Source organism: Pseudorca crassidens, chromosome 19 (genome assembly GCF_039906515.1).
Source record: "Pseudorca crassidens isolate mPseCra1 chromosome 19, mPseCra1.hap1, whole genome shotgun sequence".
Taxonomy (NCBI): Eukaryota; Metazoa; Chordata; class Mammalia; order Artiodactyla; family Delphinidae; genus Pseudorca; species Pseudorca crassidens.
Window position 1 is genome coordinate 16,310,083 of NC_090314.1, and position 25,513 is coordinate 16,335,595.

The 25,513-nt window shown below is 48.7% G+C and overlaps 1 protein-coding gene across 4 annotated transcripts in view; it reads right to left on the bottom strand.

Moving 5' to 3' along the window:
- Positions 1-25,513, bottom strand: part of RPH3AL (rabphilin 3A like (without C2 domains)) — a 126,162-nt gene that overhangs the window by 78,138 nt on the left and 22,511 nt on the right. For 3 of the 4 annotated variants that reach the window (XR_010937629.1, XM_067716719.1, XM_067716720.1), the window contains exons 2-5: positions 18,628-18,739; positions 14,951-15,094; positions 12,088-12,217; positions 1,123-1,224 (exon numbers count right to left, since the gene is read on the bottom strand). Coding sequence is in view for 3 of the 4 variants with exons in the window: in XM_067716719.1 (XP_067572820.1) it covers positions 1,123-1,224; positions 12,088-12,217; positions 14,951-15,094; positions 18,628-18,704 (453 nt within the window). In the remaining variant the exon portion in view is untranslated. The remainder of the gene's footprint in view (positions 1-1,122; positions 1,225-12,087; positions 12,218-14,950; positions 15,095-18,627; positions 18,740-25,513) is intronic. The other variant, XM_067716722.1, reaches the window with a different exon arrangement.

Sequence of the window (25,513 nt, forward strand, 5' to 3'; positions counted from 1 at the left end):
TGCCACCGGGAGCCCAGCCTGGCTCTCAGCAGCTCCTCCGCTGCATTTGTCCTGATGACCCTGAGCTGGAGGTCAATGTCAGACCGGGCTATGAGAAGGGCTCTGAACTGCACAAAGTGGAAAGAAAGAAGCTCCTCTGGGGGAGGAAAAGCCACGGCGCAGGCACCAGGGCAGCAAGAAAGAAGGGGGCCTTGACGGAGACGTTCTGGTCGTCAGACTCGTGACCGAGGCAGATGTTCCAAGATGCTGCGTGGGGTCTGGTCCAATCCTCCCATCCCGGCAACGGCAGCCAAGTCAGTTCCTGCCAAGCAGTCAGAGGGCCCTCGGGGCAGACGAATTAAGTGACGTTTTCCAGGAATTTAGGAAACATCAGTAGCTGAATGAAAAATCCATCTTCGTAATGAGGCACAAACACACGTCTCCTAACATCTGAATTAGGTCGAGGAGGAAAAAGGACATTGCAGGGCCAGTGTGGAGGCAGCTCAGATGAAACAGCTGTTGCTCAAGAAGCTTGCTGTTTTGGCGGCCGCACCTGAGGGACAGAGATGCTGAGCGCTGGGTCTGGAAAGGGAGCAGGGGACAGGGAGCCAGGGATGACTTTCACTGCGCCTCCCATTCGGGAGGGAGGCCCTGCAGAAAACTGCCCCCTCCCAACCCTCGTTCACTGTTGGTGCGATTGTAAAATGGTACACCCGCCGGGGAAAACCATATGACGGGTCCTCCAAAAATTAAACAGAATTCCCCCATGATCCAGCACTTCCACTTCTGCGTATACACCCACAAGAACTGAAAGCAGAGTCTCAAAGAGATATTTGCACACCCATATTCACAGGAGCACGATTCACGAGAGCTAAAACGTGGAAGCAAACCAAGTGTCCATTGCCAGATGAATGGATCACGTGTACATACACAATATTATTATTTAGCCTTAAAAAGGAAGGACGTTCTCACACGCTACCACATGGATGGACCTTGAAGATATTACGCAAAGTGACAGAAGCCAGTTCACAAGAAGACAGATACTGCATGAATGATTACATGAGGCACCCAGAGTAGTCAAACACATAGGGACAGAAAGAAGTGGGGTGCCAGGGCCTGGGGTGGGTGGGGATGGGGAATTACCATTGAATGGGTATAGAACTTCAGTTCTGCAAGACGAGAAAGCTCCGGAGATGATGGTGGTGATGGCCGCACAACAATGTGAAGGTACTTAACGCCCCTGAACTGTACACATAAAAATGATTTAAATGGTATATTTTATGTTTGTACATTTTACCACAAATTAAAAAGTAAATAACTTTTTAACTTGCCTCTGATTTGGGGGAACCCAAATTAAACCAAGGAGCAGGGTGGGGCAGCTGCTACCACACAGACCCAGCAAGGGCCAGGCTACGGAGATGTGAAGGGTCATCGGTGGGGCCTCCCCCTTCCCTTGCCTCCCTGGCCTCCTTTCTGGTCCTCACTTACGTTGTGCTCTTTCCCACCCAGTGCCCCATCCACGCCGCTCCCCCTGCCTGGGATACTTTCTGCCAGATCTCGCGTTTCCTCATCACAGTCCCAGCTCAGACGTCACCTCTTCATAGAGGCCCATGCTGCGCGTCCGAAATAAAATAGCTGCCTTCCCACGCCCTCCCCACTGGCTGTTTGAGTGCCCCCCACCTTCACTTTTTAGGTTTCTGCCTCCCACTTTCTGGAACTGTTGTATTTACTTGTTCTTGTCCATCTCGCCTTTCTAGCTCATAAACTCCGTGGGGGTGATGTGGTATAGCGGTAATGGCAAGGATGCTCGGAACCAGACGGCCTGGGATCAAATCCTGGCTCCACGACTGACTGGCTGAGTGATCTCGGGAAAAGTACTTAACCATTCTGAGCCTCAGTTTCCCCATCTGTAAAGGGGGGATGATAAAGGTGCTGAGCCCACTGGGTTGACAGGAGGACTGTCGGGTTGACAGGAATGAGTTAACAAGTGAAAAGCCCTTAGAACAGAGTCTGCACAGTACTGAGAAGAGAGAAGTAAGGGGTCTCGTTGTGACAAGCGGTGGGTACAAGGACAAGGCCTACCTTGCTCGTCACGGTACCCACAAGGCCTGGCATATAGTCAGTACCCAATAAAACCTTAAAGAATGAATGAATCAAAAAATTCTGCAGAGAGATAAGACCTTCATGAAATTCAGTTTCATTTTCAAGGATGGGCCTACGGAGCTGAGTCAGCTCCCAAGGAGGTGAAAGTCCCCCAAGAGGCCTGCTCCATCCTCCTGCCCACACAGGCCTGGGCCCCTTGAGGTGGGCTCCACCCAGCCTCAGGTGCTTAGCTTTTGCATTGGGAACATCCTGAGAACACTCAGGCTGCTTCTGAAGGTCCTGGGAAAGTAGGTAGAAAAGCTGGTTCCCCCCAGTGGTGGTGAGGACAGCTAGCCGGCCACTGCTGGTATCAAGGGAATACAGGGGGTGGGTGGGCTCTGGACAAGGCCATGTGGGTGCACCTGGGGTCCTCAAATCTGCCACTGCTTCGCCTTAAAGTGTGTTCTTTCTTTGTTATTTGTTTGCTTATTTATTTATCCTCCCAAATATTTTACCTTTCACATTTACATGTGAATCAAGCTGGAATTGACTTCTGTGCCTAGTGGGAGGTAAAAGTCAAGATCCGTCTTTCCCATATAGTATCCAAATGACCCTGCGTCATTTACCCAAAAGACCATTCTTTTCCCACCGCACATCCGTGTCTCCTTTGCCATACACTGGAATTCTTACTTGCGCTCATTTTCGCTCATTTTTGCAGCAGGTGTATAGAAACACAGGCACACCTCATTTTATCGCGCTCTGCCTTACCGCGCTTGGCAGATATCGCATTCTTTACAAATTGAAGGTCTGTGGCAACCCTACGTTGAGCAAGTCTGTCGGCGCCATTTTCCCGACGGCATTTGCTCACTTTGTGTCTCTGCATTACCTTTTGGTGATTCTCACAATATTTCAAATTGTTTCATTATTATTATATTTGTTACGGTGATCTGTGATCAGTGATCTCTGATGTTACCCTATTCCCTGAGACACAACAATATTGAAATTAGGCCATTTACTAACCTTCCAATGGCCTCTACGTGTTCATCTGAAAGGAAGAGTCACATGTCTCTCTCTTTAAATCAAAAGCTAGAAATGGTTAAGCTTGGTGAGGAAGCCATGCCGAAAGCCAAGCCAGGGGACTTCCCTGGTGGCACAGTGGGTAGGACTCTGCGCTCCCAACGCAGGGGGCCGGGCTTCGATCCCTGGTCACGGAACTAGAGCCCACATGCATGCCGCAACTAAGAGTTTGCATGCCACAACTAGGGAGCCCGTGTGTTGCAACTAAGGAGCTGGCAAGTTGCAGCTAAGGGGCCTGGGAGCCACAACTAAGGAGACTGCAAGCCACAACTAAGGAGACTGTGAGCCACAACTCAGGAGCCCACATGCTGCAACTAAGGAGTTGGTGCTCCGCAACTAAGGAGCCCACCTGCCGCAACTAAGACCCAGTGCAACCAAATAAATAAATATTAAAAAAGAAAAGAAAGCCAAGCCAGACTAAAGCTAGGTCTCTTGCACCAAATAGTTAGCCACGTTGCGAATAAAAAGCAAAAGTTCTTGAAGGAAATAAAAAGTGCTACTCCAGTGAACCCATGAATGATAAAAAAGTGAAACAGCCTTACTATGAATACGGAAAAAGTTTGAGTGGTCTGGATAGAAGATTAGACCAGCCACAACATGCCCTTAAGGAAGGGCTTAATCCAGAGCAAGGCCCTAACTCTCTTCAATTCTATGAAGGCTGAGAGAGGTGAGGAAGCTGCAGAAGTCTGAAGCTAGTTGAGGTTGGTTCACGAGGTTTAAGGAAAGAAGCCGTCTCATCTCCGTAACAGGAAAGAGCGAGGGGAAGCAGCAAGTGCTGATGCAGGAGCTGCAGCAAGTTATCCAGGCGATCAAGCCAAGATCATCAATGAAGGTGGCTACACTCAACAGCAGATTTTCAACATAGATGCAACAGCCCTCTACTGGAAGGAGATGCCGTAGCCAGAGAGAGGAAGTCAATGCCCGGCTTCAGAGCTTCAAAGGGCAGGCTGACTCTCTTATTAGGGGCTAACGAAGATTTAAGTTAAAGACAACGCTCATTTACCATTCTGAAATCCTTGAGCCCTTAAGAATTATGCCAAATCTACTCTGCCCGAGCTCTATAAACGGAACAACAAAGGCTGAGGACAGCACATCTGTGTACAACATGGTTTACTGAATATTTTAAGCCCACCGTGGAGACCTTCTTCTGAGAAAAAAAGATTCTGTTCAAAATCTGACTGCTCATTGACAATGCATCTGGTCACCCAAGGGCTCTGACGGAGACGTACAATGAGATTAATGCTGTTTTCGTGCCTGCTAACACAACATCCATTCTGCAGCCCATGGATCAGGGAGTAATTTTGACTTTCAAGTCTTATTATTTAAGAAATACATTTCATAAGGCTATAGCTGTCATCGATAGTGATTCCTCTGATGGATCTGGGCAAAGTCAATTGAAAACCTTCTGGAAAGTAGTCACCATTCTAGATGCCACTAAGAACATTCATGATTCATGGGAAGAGGTCAAAATATCAACATTAACGGGAATTTGGAAGAAGTTGATTCCAATCCTCATGGATGACTTTAAGGGGTTCAAGACTTCTGTGGAGGAAGTAGATGTGGTAGAAATAACAAGAGAAGTAGAATTAGAAGTGGAGCCTGAGGATGTGGCTGAATTGCTGCAGTCTCATGATAAAACTTGTACAGGTAAGGAGTTGTTTCTTATAGATGAGCAAAGAAAGTGGTTTCTTGAGACGAAATCTACTCCCGGGGAAGGGAGTAGATTGTTGAAGTGACAACAAGGGATTTAGACGATCACATAAACTTAGTTGATAAAGCAGTGGCAGGGTTTGAAAGGATTGACTCCAATTTTAAAAGAAGTTCTATTATAGGTAAAATACTATCAAACAGCATCGCACACTGCACGGAAACTGTTCATGAAAGGAAGACTCTAAAGTGTAAATACAACTTTTATATGAACTGGGAAATCAAAAAATTGGTCACTGTATTGCAATATTTCCTTTACTGCAGTGGTGTGGAACCAAACCCACAGTATCTCTGGGGTACGCCTGTCCGGATTTTTTTGTACGTATATTAAACTTGTATACAACCATCTTGCTCAATTCACCAACTAATACTAACCATCTGTATTTAGAGCTTTTAAGATTTTCTAGTTATAGAATCATGTTTCCATGATAATGACAGTCTTAGCTATTCTCCAATCCTTATGCCACACGTTTCTTTTTCTTGCCTGATTGCAGTGGTTAGGCCTCCAGCACAATGTTGGATAGAAGTGGTGATAAAGATACATAGAACTTGTCTTATACCAGACTTTAGGAGAATAATTTTCAATAACTATTGAGTATGATGTTTCTTCTCCTGTGTTCTTTAATAAGATATCCCTGCTTCTCCAAGGAAGGGAAAGCATGAGATAATGAATGCTTTGGTCTGAAGCAATAGAGGGGCAACATGGCACAGCAACTCACCCTGGGGGACCCAGCTCCCCACCATCTGGCCAGGTGACCTGAGCAGCCCACATCACCTCAGCTGAGCCCCTGTTCTCCATCTGTGACTGTGGAATAGCCTCACTGACCCTGATTCCCTTATGGCTTTGCCCTAAGGACCCAGAAGGATGACTTTTGTGAAAGTGCTTTATAAACTCCAAAGGACATTACAAGGTGAGACAGTGGCCTCCATGTTCACTGTTTGCGAGAGCGAGGATGGCTCGCTCCTGCAAAGAGGATGCAGCAGAGGGAGGATGCAGGAGACTCTAAGCTGAGGGTCTGGGGGTGTGGTGCAGGGGAGAACATAGGGAGGGCAAGGGGAGCAAGACAAGCAGAGGGAAGGCGGTCACGTGAGGTCCTTCACCACCACCCTGAGCCGGGCCTGGGGCTGGGACCTTAAAGCAGGGTTGTTTTTTTTGGCCTATGCCATGCAGTTTGTGGGATCTTAGTTCCCTGACCAGGGATTGAACCCAGGCCCTCAGCAGTGAGCGCACGGAGTCCTAACCACTAGACCTCCAGGGAATTCCCAGAGCAGGGGTCTTCCAGCCTAAGGAGGATCAGAATCCCCAGGAGTGCTGTTGTTAAACACACTGCCTCTGCTGGCAGAGTTCCTATTCAGTAGGTGCTAGGGATGAAGTACTTGTGTCCCCTCAAAATTTGTGTGTTGAAGTCCTAACCCTCCATGTGATGGTGTTTGGAGGTGGGCCTTTGGGAGGTGATTAGAGTTCAATGAGAGGTCATGAGGGTGCGGCCCCTGTGATGGGATTAGTGGCTCCAGGGTTACTGCCTGCTGTGGGTCTGGGATGACCTCAGCAGGATACCGCTCCTCAGAGCCTTGAGCAGGGTTGGGGACAGGGATCAGGGTCTGGCCTGGCCCCTTTCCTCCACTGGCCCTCCATCCTCAGTGGGGGATGCCTGCCCACCCCATCCCACCCCCGCCCAACAAGCTGGATGTCCCCTGAAGGCTCTGAGCAACGTGCGGGGCTGCCTCACTCTTTTTCACCAGGACTCAGCACACATTACCGAGACCATCGTTTCATGGGCAGGCTCCCCTGCTCCCACACGCGGAGCACATTTTAGCTGAGACCAGAGAAAAATCTGATTGCTTCCCCCGCACAGTGACAGTGCCATCCTGGGCTCAGGCGGGCTCTCCAGCAGCCCTTCCCAGCCTCCCTATTATTGGTGAAGCCAGACTTTCAATTAAAGTGAGAGCTGGCAGACTCAGATCTTAAGCAATTAGGAGTGCCAGGCCTCTCTAATTAACCAGCCAGCCCCTCTCCCTTCCCACCACAGCCTTCTGATAATGAGAGCAGGCAGCCTGGGCATGCAGGCCCAATTAGAGGGGACGCTGCTCCGAGGACCAGCATCATGGGTTCCACCCGCACGCGCGCTCGTTAGCTTGTGGCCGCCGAGCACTGCCAGGGCTTTTGCTCGGGACACCGCCATGCGGCCAGGAGCACCTGAGGATCTGACCCCAGACATGGATCTGGATGCTTCCCACGTCAGAGAGCTCCCCAGCACCCCTGCTCTGCAGCCTGCCCTTGCCCACGCACCTCCTGGGAGCCAGTGCTATAGCCATTGCAAAAGGTGGGGAGGTGGAGAGGAGCGATAGAAATACATAGGGAGGCGCCCTGGAAATTGGTGAGCCCAGAGTGGAGGGCTCCTGATACCCCCAATCTGGTCACTACCTTGTTAGATCTCTCTTAGCCCCCGAGGGCTGCCTCTGTAACCCCAAACCCAACTGTAATTAATTACCCATAATCATTTAACACCCACTGCCTAGAGGGCAGGCATCTGTGTGTATCTCCAATGCCTGCACCAGTATATTGTCATATTTATATGACAACATATATTTGTTGAAAGAGTGAATAGATGACATTGTCTATCCCTCCCAGACAGCAGAGAGCCCCTGTACAAGGGCTAAAGTTTTGCAGGGGGCTGTGAGGTTAAGTCTGGGCCTCCCTCCTGATTCTCCAGAGACTTGGCTCCTAAGCGACCACCACCTGGCAGAGTGGCCCAGGGTGTCCTCCCTGTCTTCTGGGCCTGAATCCTCATAGTCAAGCACTTGCCCAGCCCATTTCCAGCTGTATGCCTATGCTGTGCTGTTCTCCCATCCCTGGAATGCCCTTGGCTCTGCTTTCAGCCTCTCAGAAGCCTAACCAACTTTCAGGAGCCAGCTCCTCCAGGCAGCCCTCCTGATTGTTCTCAGTCCTGGAAACCCTGGTCCCAGCCATAGTCAGCATCACTCTAGAGGGTACTGTCTTCCCACCTTGACCATGAGGACCAGAGGGAAGTGGCCGTTCTGGACCCTTCTCCTTTTGGAGTCCCCTAACCCAGAATTAACCCAGAACAGGCTGAATAAGTGACTGAGTGTTAGGTTCACCTGAGGAACTTGCACAGAAATTAAGTTTGGTTTCCCTGCTTAAGACATCCAATCCTGGAGAGCTACAAAGGCTTCCAGAGGCTTTTATATAAATTACAAAAAATTTGGGACTAACTGTGTGAACTCCAACTTTCAGTTCAAGCAAACATGAATTGTAGGGAATTCCATGGCAGTTCAGTGGTTAGGACTCAGCAGTTTCACTGCCGGGGCCCAGGTTCAATCCCTGGTGGGGGAAGTAAGATCCCGGGGAGAGAGAGAGAGAGAGAGAGATAGAGATAGAGATAGAGAGATAGAGAGAGAGAGAGAGAGAGAGACAGGGAGAGAAAGGGAAGGAGGGAGGGAGGAAGGGAGAGAGAGAGGGAGGGATGATGGAAAGAAGGAAGGAAGGAAGGAAGGAAGGAAGGAAGGAAGGAAGGAAGGGAGGAAGGAGGGAAAACATGAATTGTAAAAAGGAGAACATAGGTTGCTATCAGCTGAATTGTGTCCCATCAGAATTCTTGTGTTGAAGCCCTTATCTCCAATGTGACTGTATTAGGAGACAGGGTCTTTAGTAGGTAATTAAGGTTAAATGAGGTCATAAGGGAGAGGCCCTGATCCAAACGGACTAGTGACCTTATCTGAAGTAGGAGAGAGACCAGAGCTCTCTCTCCACCATGTGTGGACACAGTGAGAAGGTGGCCGTCTGCAAGCTAGGAGGAGAGTCCTCGTCAGAAACCAGATTGGCCAGCACACTGATCTTGGACTTCCCAGCCTCCAGAACTATGAGAAATCAATTTCTGTCGTTGAAGCCACCCAGCCTGTGGTCTTTTGTTATGGCAGCCTGATCTGACTGATCCATGGGATATCACTAAACCTCTTCTGAGATGTATGTGAGGTTGGTTCTATTTTTGTAACACCTGGGCAGTCTGAACAGCTAGGACCTCGAAGTGAATTAATAATAATAGTGATAATAATGATAACAGGAATCCTTTACTGAGTGTTTGCAATGGACCCGACACTAAGGGCTTCCCTGCATTAGCTCATCTACTCCTCACACCCACCCAATGATGATGTAGTTCTATTCCCCCATTTACAGATGAAGAAACAGAGGCCCAGAGAGGTTAAGTGGCTCATACAAGGTCACTGCACTGTGCCCAAGCTGGAGCACAACCCAGGTCTCTCTGCATGGGAACAGCACTTACTGGCAACCCAGGAGGACCTCCATCCCCTCACCGTGCAGGACCAAGTGACCTCTAGCCCTGGCCCATTTGGAATCTAGGACACGCTTTCCTTCCTAAGACACTCAATCACCCCCCTAACCCCTCCCTATTTGCTTAGAATACATTGAAGAGATTGATTCCCTTAGTGTATGGCCTTTGTCCCTATGTTGCCTTGTCCCCAACCTCATCATCTTCCAATGACAGCCATCGCCACCTAACTCACCTCCTGCTTTCCTTCTATGTCCCCCTGTCACGCACTTGCCAGACAGTAGCTAGGCTCACCTCTTAAAAACACAAACCAGATCACATTACATCCCTGATTAAAACACTCCACTGACATCCCATGAAACTTAGAATCACATCTCAACTCCTGACCTTGACTTACAAAGCTCTGTGTGATTGGCTATGCCCACCGCTCGCTCCCTCTGCCCCAGAAGCCTTCATTAGTTCCTTGAACGTGCCCAGCTCATTTCTGCCTCAGGGCCTTGGTGCCTGCTGGTCCCTCTGCCTGCAACACTCCTCCACCTGGATCTTCCTGGGGCTGGCTCCTGCTTGTGGTCAGGTCTGAGCTCACAGAGACTCAACTTGAGCACCTTGTTTTAATTCACTACAGAGCCCTAGGTCTACTTAACCGTTATTTTATATTTGTTTATTGTCTGTCTTCTCCTACCCCTAGAAAACAGTCTCCATGAGAGCAAGGACTTTATCTTGTTCATGGTATCGCCAGAACCTAGAACAGGGCCTGCACACAGTAGACCCTCTACTATTTGCATAATGAGTAAATGAATGACTGAATGAATGACACAGTCTTCTCAAGGATGGATGAAGATAACCCCCCCAAATGCCCATCGTTCAGCTGTGGCCCTAATTGACACGCTCTCCTCCCACTCTCACCCAAGAATAAGTCCCCTCAGGAACTCAGAGGGCTCCTTATCTCACCATCCAAGCCAGGACCAAGTCTTCAGCCTGCTGTGAAATAAGAACATTTTCAAATGGAAATGTCCTCCCGAAAAGCCGTGGGGTGGGGGTGGTGAGAGTATCTGGAAGAGCATTCCCCCACCCCCACATCCACTGAGGTTCTCCCCTGGGACTCCCACTGTTGCCTAGGAAACGGCTCTGCAAGGAGCAGCGGGCATTAACCCTTCAGCAACCAGGGGCAGCAGCCTGCCTCTGCGGCAGAGGCCCCAAACTTTTCCAGGGAAAGGAGACAAGGCTCTGGTAGGCTCTTCATGGTCCCGCAAACCCGGACATTTATAGTAGTCATGGAGTTGAGGGGCAGAGGAGGAAACGGGCTGTTGGGCCTCATTGTCCCAGGCAGAAGTCACATACTAGAACCCCACCTGCCCAGGTGCTGGGAGCAAGACATTCCTGAGTCCCTGTGCCCAGTACCTCGTTGGTATCTATCTAGTCTAGGCCTATGGAGGCTTGCGGAGGAGCGGCACCAAAGTGCCCACCCCCTCCCTGACCCTCAGGCCCCTCCCACACCTCCACTGTTCTTGGGACCCCTCACCAGTTAATCCACATTCCTCAGCCCAGTTCACCACATGCGACAGAACAGGGGAAAAGGGACCTTAGCTGAAATCCTGGCTTTCCCACCTATTCATCTGGTACATTAACTTCTTTGCACCTTGGTTCTCTCATCCAGACTTTGAACATCACTGAAAATGCCCTTGTCAAGGCTGCCAACGGCCTCTGCTGCCAAGTCCATGTTTACTTCTTTGACGTTCCCATAATTTACAGTCCTCTCAACTCTTAACGCCCCACCCCACCCTCAGTCTTCTATTCCCTGTTAATTCTTTCCAGAATTTATTTCTTCCTCAAATCTTATCTATTACTTATTTACTATTTACTTTATTTATTTACTTTACTATTTACTATTATCTATTACATTACTTTTTTTTGGTTCCCTCAAGAGAGAAAGTTCTTTCTCTGCCTTGTTCACCAAAATAACTCCAGGCTTAAAATAATGACTAGCACATGGAAGTTACTTGAGAATGGGTTCTAGTAAAACTAGAGTGAAAAACAAACAAAGAGAAAAAGACATGGTGTCTTGGGAACAGTGCTTCTAACCTAGGAGGGCAGTAAAGGGAAGTCCCGTGATGACAGCTATGCGGTAACTACTGTAGGCTAGAGCAGGAATAAGAGTCCAGAAGAGCTTCTGGCAGGGAAAAAAAGGGAGGCTTCACACAATAGAGAGTAAAGTTCAGATGCTAAATAATCTTGAGGACTGGAAGGCACGTTATTCTTTGGTCAATGAGAAAAGAAAGGCAATTAGAAACTCCAGGAAAAACAAAAAGTTATTTGAAGAAGTCTTGGACTCAATATTAATATGTGGCATAATTTAGAACCATCAGTGGAGTATAAGAAAAGGAGAAAATCCACTTAGTCTTGCTGCAAAAATCATTCTCATTTCAGTGGCCAGGGATCAAGAGAGCAGACCAATAGCATAGGAAGTATAATCTTAGCAAACTGTTTGGCCCTGAGGAAAATTGTATTTATTTAATGACAACTAATAACATATCCTGAATACTTATATGCCAAACAAGGTTTTAAGAGCTTTGCATATAATATCTAATCCTCACAACTCTCTAAGGTACATATTATCACCATCCCTATTTTACAGATGAGGAAGGTGATGCTTGACATAGTAAATAAGTTTTCTGAGGTCATACAGCTAGTGGAAGAGCTGAACTCACACCCTGTGAGGCCTGTGAGACCCAGAGGTCCACTCCCCAGAGCTGGCCCTAGAAGCCTGGCCATTTGACCTTCAGGCCCCAATCCTTCTTGCCAAGAAGCATAGGATACCATGTGTGCACACATGTATGCACGAATGTACACACACACACACACTCATGGGAGCCAGGATGCAAAGCCACAGAGTAACAGGGCTGGTCCAGGCTGGGAAGCCAGAGCAGGGCCTTACCTTCCTGCAGTCTTTGCAGAACACCGATGAGCTGCCCAGGAAGCCCAGCACCTCCCCACAGAGCAGACACTGGGAGAGGCCGTTCCCCATCACATTGCGCCTCATGGTCTCCAGCCGCTCCACCAGCCGCCTGCAGCACAGGACACAGAGTCAGATGGCATGTGCTTCCTGTCTCCAACCAGACCCCTGCCCAGGCGCGGCTGCCACGGGGCCCCAATACTATACCACTTCCTGGGGGTTGGTTCCCTCACCTGGGGTACTGTTCCCTGCCCCATCCCTTCCCCTGGCTAACTCCTAATCATTCACTCACTCATCAACCATTAACTGGGCACCTACAACATGCCAGACACTGGGAATATTGTAGCAAACAAGCCAGAGATGGACACGGTCCCTGTCCTTATGGAATTTATGTTCAAAAAAGGGAGAAAGTCCATAAACAAGCAAACTGACTTCAGAGGGGGGAGTGTTATGCAATAAAATAAGTGGGGCTGGGAGGGAGCAGGGCATGTTAGATGGTGATTAGTGAAGGCCTCTCTGAGGACATTTGAACTGAGAGGTAAAGGATGACAAGGACCAAACGTGTGAAGAGCTGGGGGCGCATCCCAGGCAGAGGGAACAGCAAGTACAAAGAGCAAGGCCCTGGCGCATTAGAATGGTAAGAAGGCCAGGGGGGCTAGACTGCCTGGGATAAAGGAGGCTGGAGGGGTGAGGAGGGGCCAGGTTACACAGGGTTTGTAGGTTGGATTGGTTTTGGAAGTTTGGATTGTTTTCTAAGATCAATGCAAGCCCACTGAAGAGTTTTAAGTAGAGGAGTGATCTGATCTAAGCTCCCTAAAAGCTAAAAGCTCCCTCTAGCTATTGTGGGAAGCTGGGATTACAGGGGGAGTCCGGTGAGGAAGCCGGCAGGAGGCAGCGGGAGGGCTGGGGAAGGAGGACGGAGAGCAGGACGGGCTGTATTTCAGAGTCAGCAGGGATGGATTTGGGGGAGGAGAGGTAAGACAAAGACCCAGGATGGAGTAGAGCCTTTTGGCTTAAACACCTGGGTAGACGGAGAAGCTAGAGGGAGAAAGAGAAAGAGGTCCTCTTTGAACCCCGCTGAGCCCAGGATAGGTGCCTTTCCTCGAGTCCCACGGCCCCCCAGCCCACCGTGACCCCTGTTTCATGACAACCTGTCATACGACACTGCCACCCCCACAACACGCGGCCACTTCTGCTTCTGTTTCGTTGGCCGCTGTGTCTCCAGTGCCCAGTGGATTCCCAGTGAAAATTCTTGAATGCATGGAAGACGGGGTGTGGGTACGTTATGTCCTGTAAATCTCACAACCGCCCAGTGCAGAGGATGCTGTTTTCCCCCCACTTTAAAGGTGAGAAGATTGAGGCTCCGAGACGTGAAGTCACTTGCCAGCGTCGCACAGCTCCTCAGAGGTAGAGCCAGGGCCACACTCAGCCCACCCCAAGCCTCACGGCAACTCCACCCTCTCCCCTGGGGTGATCAGGCCCTGCCTGGGGGCCGACGGAGGACGGACTGGGCGCCGAGGCTGCCTCTGCCCACCTGCCCTGCAGCTGGCACTCCTGACTTCCACAGGAATCGCCGTCCCTCTTCCAGGGACCTGCAGGTTTCCGGGAGCAAAGCCGAGTTCGGCCCTGGCCTGACCCACTTGTTTTTGGGGGACCCCCTCTCCGTACAGCCCTGTGACTCCCACTCATGGAAACACACAGGATGCACCTCCTCCCTCTGAGATGATTCACTGTCTCCTGGGCCATTCCTGCCCCAGCCAAACCCAGCGCTCACAGCCAGGGCCAGACGATGTGAGCGGCACAGGGAAGGCAAAGATGACAGCCCAGATGGATGGGGGCGGGGCGCAAATGCTTCCCACGGCTGCGGGGAGCCCACGGGGGACACCCCTCACCAGCTCCCAGCACGCCCTCCTGGGGGAGCCCGAGGGATGTGGTGCTGGCCCATCAGTCATCAGCACAGGCACCTCGGAGACCTGAAGAGCCTTGCAGGACCCTTGGGCTAGGCCTGAGAGAGGGAGGGGCCCCAGCCAGGTGTGGTGGGGAGAAAAGAGCAAAAGACAATTAGTCTGTCAGATACAAACCCTTTTTGTAATGAAATGGTAGTAACATGCCAGTATTACGGAGGCACAGACAACAAACTGTTTGGACAGCAGTGGTCTGTGTAGCGGTGCTTTCGCTTTCTAGAATTGTGCATTTCTATAGTGTCTGACTTTTTAAAAATGATCATCTATTTAATAGAAAAAAATAAATAGAAAAAGAACAAGGAGACCAGAATCAAATTAATTCCTGCCAGTGCCCTGCATTTATGTTTTCCTCCTCGTGCCTGCCTGTGTTTTTCAGATCGTCTAGGAAGTATGAATTGCTTTTGTAATTAAACAAAAAAAAAAGCCACAACAAAACTGAAGACTATGTAGGAGACGGCTCTGGATGCCGGAGGCCGGAAGAGCTTAGATTAAGCTGGAGAGTGGCTCCTGTTGGTCTTTGATGGGAGAACCCACAGTTCAGCCTCCACGTCAATCCCTCCCCGGGCTGAACCACAGCGACCCTCCTTTGTGCAGAGCTAAACAGACCTTAACGTGTTTGACGGCACTCATTCATCCTCCTCACAGCTTGGGGCCCACACATCAGCCGCTATCCCCATCTTACAGAGGGGTATACTGAGGCTTGGACAGGCTGGGTTAGGAATCTGCACGCCAGGGGCGTTCAGACAGAGCTGACTCACTCCCAGTGAAGAGCTGGAACTAGGAGCCAGGGCACCAGACGCCCAGCCCACTGATCTGGCACTAAATGCCCTGCTTCCCTGTCCACGGCCTCACTCCTGCCCCATCTTGGGAGCAGCCCTTACCCGACTCTCTGCTGTTCCAGGACGTCAAGCCGCTCGGCCCTCTGGATGACCTGCAGGATGGCCTCCACCTCGGCTGGGCTGAGGCACTGGCTCTTCCTCTGCTTCTCTGTCTGGTAGGTGTGCACAGACCAGCCCGTCTGCAGCCTTGAGAGAGAACAACACAGAAGTGCAACCCCAGTGCAAACTGGCATCCCCGCCACATCCACAAAGGTCCCCTGAGCACAGTCTGTGTGTCAGGGGCAAGGGGTTCAGACACCAGCCTCCAAACGCTGCCTCTGCCACCCGCCAGCTCCCGGCTCCCACAAGGATGGCAGCACCCCCTTAGCACCTCGGGGGGGGGGTTGCGGGGAGACAGGAGCATGGAATGCGCAGAAGGCCACGGCCACAGCATGAGCGGTTTCAAGGGAACAGCATAGAAGATGACCAAGAGAAGAATGAACACCCGGATCTGAGTTGTACAAGAAAGTGAGATGGCGTTTACTATGGGACAGGAAAGACTGGTAATTAGGTTAAAAACAAGCGCTGAGGATAAAAGGATATTCACGCAGCATTCTGAAAACTAGAGGGATCCAGGGCAGGAGGTTACCCTGGAGGAGTGGGAGGGCCGGCCAGTGTGGCGAGGCGGGGCTGGGGCCCGGCCCAGAGCCCCAGGACTGAGGGGAAGAACTCCAGCCCTTTCTATTTTTCTGGCTGGTGAGAGTGGCAGCAGTGGACCGAGCCCCAACTCCCTGCCCTGGGGCCCAGCTTCTCCCAGACTTTCTGCGCCAGGTGGTGGGAACACAGAGACGGACAAGGTGGCAAGGTCACTGCCCTCCAGAACTACAATATTCTGGGGGAGACGGATGCCCGATCAGTTACAAAAATATTTATTTACTGAAAAATTCGGAGAGCCATTCATTCAATACCTATTTATTGAGGATCCACTGTGATGCCAGGCTCGCTAGGTGCTGGGACGAGCCACTGGGCAGGCCACGCGGGTGGTCGTGAGGAGGATGTACAAATAAGGGGAACTGACCCAGGCAGGGGAGCAGCTCTAGAAGGGCTCCCCTAGAGAAGCGGCAGCAGGCAAGAGATTGTGACACAGGATACAGGGCAGGAAGATGAGGGTGTGGATGCCTTCCTAGTGGTTCCCTGAAACGGATGGACACTGGTGGTCTCACGTCACCACCCAGTCCAGCTCTTGCATCCAAGCACTGCCGACACTGTATAAATTGGGAGAGCTAAAAAGCATGTCCTTTCTCTGTGAGTAGAGAGAAAGCCATCCCAGGCTGGTTAAGGTGAAGGACTCAGATTCTGAAGTCCAATGGGCGGTCTCATCTTATGGCTCTGTCCCTTCCCAGGTATGAGAACTTGGACAGCTGCTCATCCTTGATTTCCTGATCTGTCTCTTTAAGAGATGTCAGGAAGATGAAACAAGGAGGGAATATAAAGTGCTCTGTACATAGCAGATGCCCAGTTGCTGAATAAGTGGCAGTTAGCGATGATTTTTATAACGATCATGGGTGAGACCATTAGGAACAGCTTAACCAAAGAGGTAGCATTTGCACTGGGTTTTGCAGGATGAATAGGAGCTCCCCCAATGGAAGCAGGGAGCTGGCATTCAGGCAAAGGACACTGAACATGCAAAGGCACGAAGGCATAAAGTAATGTGCTGCATTGGAGAGGTCCAGACTTCTAGACTGCCTATTTCTCCAATTTAAAAAAATGCCTTGGTACAAACTACTATGGATCAAATAAATAAGCTACAAGGATATAGTGTACAGCACAGGGAATAGAGCCAATAATTTTTACAATAACTTCAAATGGAGTATAATCTATAAAATATTGAATCACTATGTTGTACACCTGAAACTAATATAATACTGTAAATCGACTATACTTCAATTTTAAAAAATACCTTGCCCTAGACTAATACTTTTTTAAGTGACCCTCACAGACCTGAGGAAAGCAAAGAATGGGAACGGGGCAGGACTGGTGGGGACAGGAAGGGAGGCCAGGCCTTGGAGTGGGCAGGGGTACACATTCACCTGTCCCTGGCTGCGGGAATCTGTAACACTCTCCTTTAAGTAGCCTGGCATTACAAGGCAGCACACCCCGGGGAGGAGATAAAAGCATTTACTCTTCTAAAAGGTGCTATGGGCTTCCCTGGTGGTGCAGTGGTTAAGAATCCGCCTGCCAATGCAGGGGACACGGGCTCGAGCCCTGGTCCGGGAAGATCCCACGAGCCGCGGAGCAACTAAGCACGTGCGCCACAACTACTGAGCCCGCGTACCGCAACTACTGAATCCCACGCACCTAGAGCCCGTCCTCCGCAACAAGAGAAGCCACTGCAATGAAAAGCCCGCACACCGCAACGAAGCATAGCCCCCGCTCGCCGCAACTAGAGAAAGCCCGCGTGCAGCATCGAAGACCCAATGCAGCCAAAAATAAATAAATAGATAAAAGGTGCTACAACAGTTTCTGGCTGCTGCTGAGCGCAAGACCAGGTCACAGAGAGCCAAAGGGAATGCCGGCGGGGTCACCAGGGGTCACACCGGGCCCTCCTACAAGAGCACAGCTCTCGCCAGCTCCTCACATCCAGCCACGGAGGACGCATCATCTCGCCTGGTGTCAGAGGAGAGAGGGAGAGAGGACGGTTTCACCCCTGGTCTCTCCCCCACAGGGGCCACATGGGGGCTAAAAGAGCCGAGCCATCCCAGTGAGTGAGACAAATTAACTGTGGTGCAAAGAGTCCTGCAAATCACGCAGGACTCCACTCTTCTTGGGCATTTCAGATTAATTTTTCTATCCTCTTTTGATGTTTCAGCTCTGTCCCCTGCAGGCTCACAATGTTTAATTGCAAATCTCTTGAACTTGGTTCCATTTGGGAAATGCTGGCTCCTGTACCCAGCACGACTTGACAGATGAAGAGGCACTCTTGGGCTTATTTGACCCCAGGGACCCCCAACTCCCTGGAGGGACAGGAAGAGACTGGAAGGCTGGAGAGGCATCTGGGAGCCCCTGGTCTCCAGCCACGGAGGGGGGCAGTGGGTGGAGATGGGCTGATCTAACTACAGCCGAGGGGTCACCAAGCTGAGAGATAACAGGAAAACTGGGGGCAAACCAGAACAAGAGAGACCCTGACACGAGCATGGCAGAGACCTGGGATGCTTCAAGGCTGGTTGTGTGTTTCAGCCCAGAGGGCAGCTCTTCATAAATTAGACAAGCCTTTGGTCTGTCAACTCAACTATGAAGTGGGCACCCAGAGATCAAAGGCTCCCCGCTGCCAGGGACTCAGGGACTGAAGGCTCAGTGATGGGGGATTTATACTCTTAACAGAGAAGGTAAAGGAAGTGGCCTGGCTCCCTGGAGCCTATTGTGATCGAAGGAACATAGGTGTGGGGTCAGATGGACCCAGGGGAGTCCCAGCCCTGCCACTGACAAGGTGGGTGACTTGGGTGAGGACCTCAGCCTCACTGTCCTCATCTGAGAAATGGGAATACATTCCATACGGCAGTTAAATGAGTGAATGGCTGTGAGGTGCCCAGCTCAGCGCCAGGAGTGTGGTGTGTATTAGACGGGCACTTGTCTCCAAACTGCTCTTTCTGGGGGCCTGGGATTGAATCTTGTCAAAGAAAGGAGAGGAACTAGGAGCGGGGAGGGAAGGCAGGGCCCGGCCAAGCCCTAGAGGTACTCACTTGGCTCGCAGGGCAAGCTGCCGATCATTGGGGCAAACCCACTGATCATTCCCGCTGCCGAAGATGGTGTCGGCCATGACTTGGAACACCCAGCCGGGGTGTGGAGTCACATCTGAGGGGAGAAGAGGGAAGAAGAAAGGGCACGTCATTGGCTGGGGTACAGACGGCAGACAGGGTCCCTCAGACACCCAAAACCGGTACTTCTAACCTATCCCTGTCCGTTGCCGGCCCCTGCCCCATCCCCACCCCGTCCCCGAGGATGTCTGGAATCTCACCAGCAGAATCACTCCTCCAGCTAAATGCTATTCCCTCAAAGCTCCTCTTTCAAAAGACTCGTGATTCTGGGAGGGGTAACTAGGTGGATCACGCAGCTAAGTGACAAGGTTGGACTTGACCGGCAGGATGTCAAAGGGACAGAATCGGAAGGAGAAAAGAGGCACACCTCAGCAGTTTTCAACGTAGCGGGCAAGCCCCAAGGGCGTTTGATCCCTGCACCCTCCAAGTACCACCCCTGCTTTGCTTCATGGGGACCACGATGAAAATGGCCCCCCTGGGAATCCTGCAGGGAGGAGACCCTGCTCCAGAGCTTGCTGGGGGCTTAACTTGTGCAGCCTAGCTTAGCTGGCTTTCTCCTTGCCACCAAGGATGTGTGCTGGTGGGGAGAGTAAGGAGGGGAAGGGAGAGGGATGAGTTTGAGGGAATCCCAGTCCCAGAGCAAAGACGAGGGGTAGTACTGAGTTATCCACACTCCTCTGGTCTAATCCCCTCCAGACCAGTGGTTCTCAAACACAGGACTCCTTTACACTCTTAAAAATCACTGAGGCTGGAAATTAGTCTGGCAGTTCCTTAAATGTTACACAGAGTTACCGTAAGACCCAGAAAGGACTCTGAAGTATAAACACAGGAGAACAGAAAACGTATGTCCACGTATGAAATTGTACATGAATATTCAGAGCAGCCATTATTCATAACAGCCAAAAAGTGGAAACAATTCAAATGTCCACTAACTGATGAACGGATAAAATGAGTACAATGGAATACTGTTTGGTCATAAAAGGGAATGGAGTGCTGACACAGGCTACACAACATGCATGAACCTTGAAAACACGCTAAGCGAAAGAAGCCGGTTACAAAAGACCACAGAGTGTATGGTTCTATTTCTATAAAATGTCCAGACTGGGCCGATCCAGAGACAGAAGGTAGATTAGTGGTTGCCAGGGGCTGGGGGTAGAGGGGAGGAAGGAATGGGAGTGACTGCTAACGGGCTCAGGGTTTCTTTTTTGGATGATGAAAATGTTCTGGAATTAGATAGTGGTGACGGTTGCATAACTTTGTGAATTCACTGAAACCACTGCACTGTACCCTTTAAATGTCTGAATTTTATGGTACGTGAACCACATCTCATTAAACTGTTATAAAAAACTCTTGAGAACTCCAAAGGATATGGGCCATATCTACTGATATTTACCATATTAGAAATTAACACTGAGAAAAAATTTTAATTGTCAATTCATCAAAAAATAATAAACCCATGAGATGCTCACACAGTTTATTGAAAAACTGTATTTTCAAAACAAAAACAGTTAGTGAGAATAATGGTATTGTTTTGCATTTTTACAAATCTATGTAATGTTTGGCTAAACAAAAGTCAGCTTCATATCTGACATTTCATTCAATCTTTTGTAATACGTAGATTTGTTAAAGTACGTGAAGGACATCCAGACTCTCACAGCTACATGCTATAGCTGGGAAAGGGTGGAGTATTTTAATAGCCTTCCCAGATAACTGTGGACATTCTTTCATACTGTACCCAAACTCAACAGATGGTAGTTTCTTAAAGATTAGTTCCAATGTGGCATTCATGCCAATGAACTTTTCACCTGTATATTTGTGAGAGAACTTGACCAAGTGTATTATTATTATTATTAAAATAGCTTTTACTTTGTGGACCCCCTGAAAGGCGTTGGGAACCCCCAGAGATCCCTGGACTGTAGTTTGAGAACTGTTGTTCTAGACCAATGTCACCTATTTCTGTGATGACCAGCAGGGGGAAGCGTGCAGACTGCAGCTAACTGACCCACTCAGGGACCAAGCCCACTACCTTGACCACAGTGGGCTCTCTGTTCCACTCAGCTGATCCAGGCACCCACTCCCCACTGTCAGCCACCTTGAGAGCAAGACCTGAGTTAACCCAGGCCAAAGAGTCGCATGTGGAGTCCCCATGGTCAGGCCCAGTGCTGGGAGGGCTGCTGGTGCCACCGTCACCAAAGGCCTCCCCACATTTAAAGACTTGACCTTCTCCCAAAGGAGACTCACATCCAGTCCAGGAAAAAGAAAAGGTGGGCTCAAAAATGACACGCTCATCAAACAACTTTAAACCAGTCCCATTTCAGCTACGATTTGGTTTTTTTTTTAGATTATGACTCTTTGCCTACGTCTTTTTTTTTTTTTTTACATCTTTATTGGAGTATAATTGCCTTACAATGGTGTGTTAGTTTCTGCTTTATAACAAAGTGAATCAGCTATACATATACATATGTTCCCATATCTCTTCCCTCTTGCGTCTCCCTCCCTCCCACCCTTCCTATCCCACTCCTCCAGGTGGTCACAAAGCACCGAGCTGATCTCCCTGTGCTATGCGGCTGCTTCCCACTAGCTACCTATTTTACGTTTGGTAGTGTATATATGTCCATGACACTCTCTCACTTTGTCACAACTTACCCTTCCCCCTCCCCATATCCTTAAGTCCATTCTCTAGTAGGTCTGTGTCTTTATTCCTTTCTTACCCCTAGGTTCTTCATGATGTTTTTTTTTTCCCCTTAAATTCCATATATATGTGTTAGCATACGGTATATGTCTTTCTCCTTCTGACTTACTTCACTCTGTATGACAGACTCTAGGTCCATCCACCTCATTACAAATAGCTCAATTTCGTTTCTTTTTATGGCTGAGTAATATTCCATTGTATATATGTGCCACATCTTCTTTATCCATTCATCTGATGATGGACACTTAGGTTGTTTCCATCTCCTGGCTATTGTAAATAGGGCTGCAATGAACATTTTGGTACATGACTCTTTTTGAATTATGGTTTGCTCAGGGTATATGCCCAGTAGTGGGATTGCTGGGTCATATGGTAGTTCTATTTGTAGCTTTTTAAGGAACCTCCATACTGTTCTCCACAGTGGCTGTACCAATTCACATTCCCACCAGCAGTGCAAGAGGGTTCCCTTTTCTCCACACCCTCTCCAGCATTTATTGTTTCTAGATTTTTTGATGATGGCCATTCTGACTGGTGTGAGATGATATCTCATTGTAGTTTTGATTTGCATTTCTCTAATGATTAGTGATGTTGAGCATCCTTTCATGTGTTTGTTGGCAATCTGTATATCTTCTTTGGAGAAATGTCTATTTAGGTCTTCTGCCCATTTTTGGATTGGGTTGTTTGTTTTTTTGTTATTGAGCTGCATGAGCTGCTTGTAAATTTTGGAGATGAAGCCTTTGTCAGTTGCTTCATTTGCAAATATTTTCTCCCATTCTGAGGGTTGTCTTTTGGTCTTGTTTATGGTTTCCTTTGCTGTGTAAAAGCTTTGAAGTTTCATTAGGTCCCATTTGTTTTTATTTCCATTTCTCTAGGAGGTGGGTCAAAAAGGATCTTGCTGTGATTTATGTCATAGAGTGTTCTGCCTATGTTTTCCTCTAAGAGTTTGATAGTTTCTGGCCTTACATTTAGGTCTTTAATCCATTTTGAGCTTATTTTTGTGTATGGTGTTAGGGAGTGATCTAATCTCATACTTTTACATGTACCTGTCCAGTTTTCCCAGCACCACTTATTGAGGAGGCTGTCTTTTCTCCACTGTACATTCCTGCCTCCTTTATCAAAGATAAGGTGACCATATGTGCGTGGGTTTATCTCTGGGCTTTCTATCCTGTTCCACTGATCTATATTTCTGTTTTTGTGCCATACATAATCAAGACAGTACCATACTGTCTTGATTACTGTAGCTTTGTAGTATAGTCTGAAGTCAGGGAGCCTGATTCCTCCAGCTCCGTTTTTTGTTCTCAAGATTGCTTTGGCTATTCGGGGTCTTTTGTGTTTCCACACAAATTGTGAAATTTTTTGTTCTAGTTCTATGAAAAATGCCAGTGGTAGTTTGATAGGGATTGCATTGAATCTGTACATTGCTTTGGGTAGTAGAGTCATTTTCACAATGTTGATTCTTCCAATCCAAGAACATGGTATACCTCTCCATCTATTTGTATCATCTTTAATTTCTTTCATCAGTGTCTTATAATTTTCTGCATACAGGCCTTTTGTCTCCTTAGGTAGGTTTATTCCTAGATATTTTATTCTTTTTGTTGCAATGGTAAATGGGAGTGTTTTCTTGATTTCACGTTCAGATTTTTCATCATTAGTGTATAGGAATATCAGAGATTTCTGTGCATTAATTTTGTGTCCTGCTACTTTACCAAATTCATTGATTAGCTCTAGTAGTTTCCTGGTACCATCTTTAGGATTCTCTACGTATAGTATCATGTCATCTGCAAACAGTGACAGCTTTACTTCTTCTTTTCTGATTTGGATTCCTTTCATTTCCTTTTCTTCTCTGATTGCTGTGGCTAAAACTTCCACAACTATGTTGAATAAGAGTGGTGAGAGTGGGCAACCTTGTCTTGTTCCTGATCTTAGTGGAAATGCTTTCAGTTTTTCACCATTGAGGATGATGTTGGCTGTGGGTTTGTCATATATGGCCTTTATTATGTTGAGGAAAGTTCCCTCTGTGCCTACTTTCTGGAGGGTTTTTATCATAAATCGGTGTTGAATTTTGTCAAAAGCTTTCTCTGCATCTATTGAGATGACCATATGGTTTTTCTCCTTCAATCTGTTAATATGGTGTATCACATTGATTGATTTTCGTATATTGAAGAATCCTTGCATTCCTGGAATAAACACCACTTGATCATGGTATATGATCGTTTTAATGTGCTGTTGGATTCTGTTTGGTAGTATTTTGTTGAGGATTTTTGCATCTATGTTCATCAGTGATACTGGCCTGTAGTTTTCTTTCTTTGTGACATCCTTGTCTGATTTTGGTATCAGGGTGATGGTGGCCTCGTAGAATGAGTTTGGGAGTGTTCCTCCCTCTGCTATATTTTGGAAGAGTTTGAGAAGGATAGGTGTTAGCTCTTCTCTAAATGTTTGCTAGAATTCGCCTGTGAAGCCATCTGGTCTTGGGCTTTTGTTTGTTGGAAGATTTTATATCACAGTTTCAATTTCAGTGCTTGTGATTGGTCTGTTCATATTTTCTATTTCTTCCTGATTCAGTCTTGGCAGGTTGTGCATTTCTAAGAAGTTGTCCATTTCTTCCAGGTTGTCCATTTTATTGGCATAGAGTTGCTTGTAGTAATCTCTCATGATTGTTTTGTTGTTTTTTTAAATAAGTTCTGTTATCTTGTGAATAGCGCAGTCACACTGCTGCATGGGTGTGAAAAGCGTTACTCTGTTCCAAGTAAACATTTAAAACACACTCATCTCAGTAACCCTGTTTCCTTATTATTTTAAAAAATATTCTGGGAGCTTCAAGAAATGGAAGTGATGGAATGTCCCTAACAGGGACAGGCTGTGCCCAGGGTTAACTAGGTGTCCATCACCTCATAGGCACTGCCATTCCTGCCGTGGCCTGCAGGGGGCACCGTGTCTGGGCCACTGCTCCCAGCACTAGAAGGCCCTGAGCCTTCCTACCCACCCTGCTGTAGCTGGGTGCAGTGAGTATGCAGGTGGCCCCTCTGCTCTGCCAGGCACCCTCACAAAAGCAGGGATGCACCAGTGGTGACCCAGAGGGAGGGGCAAGCCAGGGAATCTCAGGGTGGGAATTCCATCATCTGCAGAAGCTTCTGAACCAAAAGGGAGTGGACCTGAGTCGGGGGAGGAGGTGGGAAGAAAGAAGGGACCCTGTGCTCTCATGCTCGAACCTTCACCTCCTTTACAGCGGGACAGGTAGGGACGTCCAGGAGACAGCAGCAAACACAGGTGGAGAGGCAGCAGCTCCTCACTGCCCCAAACACATTGCCCCCAAATGAACCTCTAAAGAATGAACTTCTTTTGTCCCCTTTGGGTCACTTCTTTTTTATTATTTTTTTGATGTGGACCATTTTAAAAGTCTTTATTGAATTTGTTACAATATTGCTTCTGTTTTATGTCTTGGTTTTTGGCCGCAAGGTATGTGGGATTTTAGCTCCCCGACCAGGTTCAAACCCATATGCCCTGCATTGGAAAGCGAAGTCTTAAACACTGGACCGCCAGGGAAGTCCCTGGGTCACTTTTTAGGGGGCCAGAGTTTTGGGATCACTGACAAGAGAACTAACATTTATCTGTCCTCTGACCCATCTGAGGTCTATTCCTTTTCTTTGGGTTTTTTTTTTTTTTTTTTTTTTTGGTGGTACGTGGGCCTCTCACTGCTGTGGCCTCTCCCGTTGCGGAGCACAGGCTCCGGGCGCGCAGGCTCAGCGGCCATGACTCACGGGCCCAGCCGCTCTGCAGCATGTGGGATCTTCCCGGACCGGGGCACGAACCCACGTCCCCTGCATCGGCAGGTGGACTCTCAACCACTGCGCCACTAGGGAAGCCCTGCTTTGTTTAACTTGAGCCAAAATGACTCTGCAACCACCCACAGGCTCTGTTCTGTTCTTCCTCAATCTAATTATTTTTTGTTGGGCAGAAGACAGAAGAATGAGGATGAGAGACTGAGAAAAGGTCACACCTATGCAGGTCTGCTAACCCTTAACCAATACTACTTCTTCTGCACCGGGCCACCTTGTGCTGTAAGTATGAAGGGAAAGGTTTCGTGGCAGTGAGGATGACTCAACTGGGAGAGAAAAGACCTGG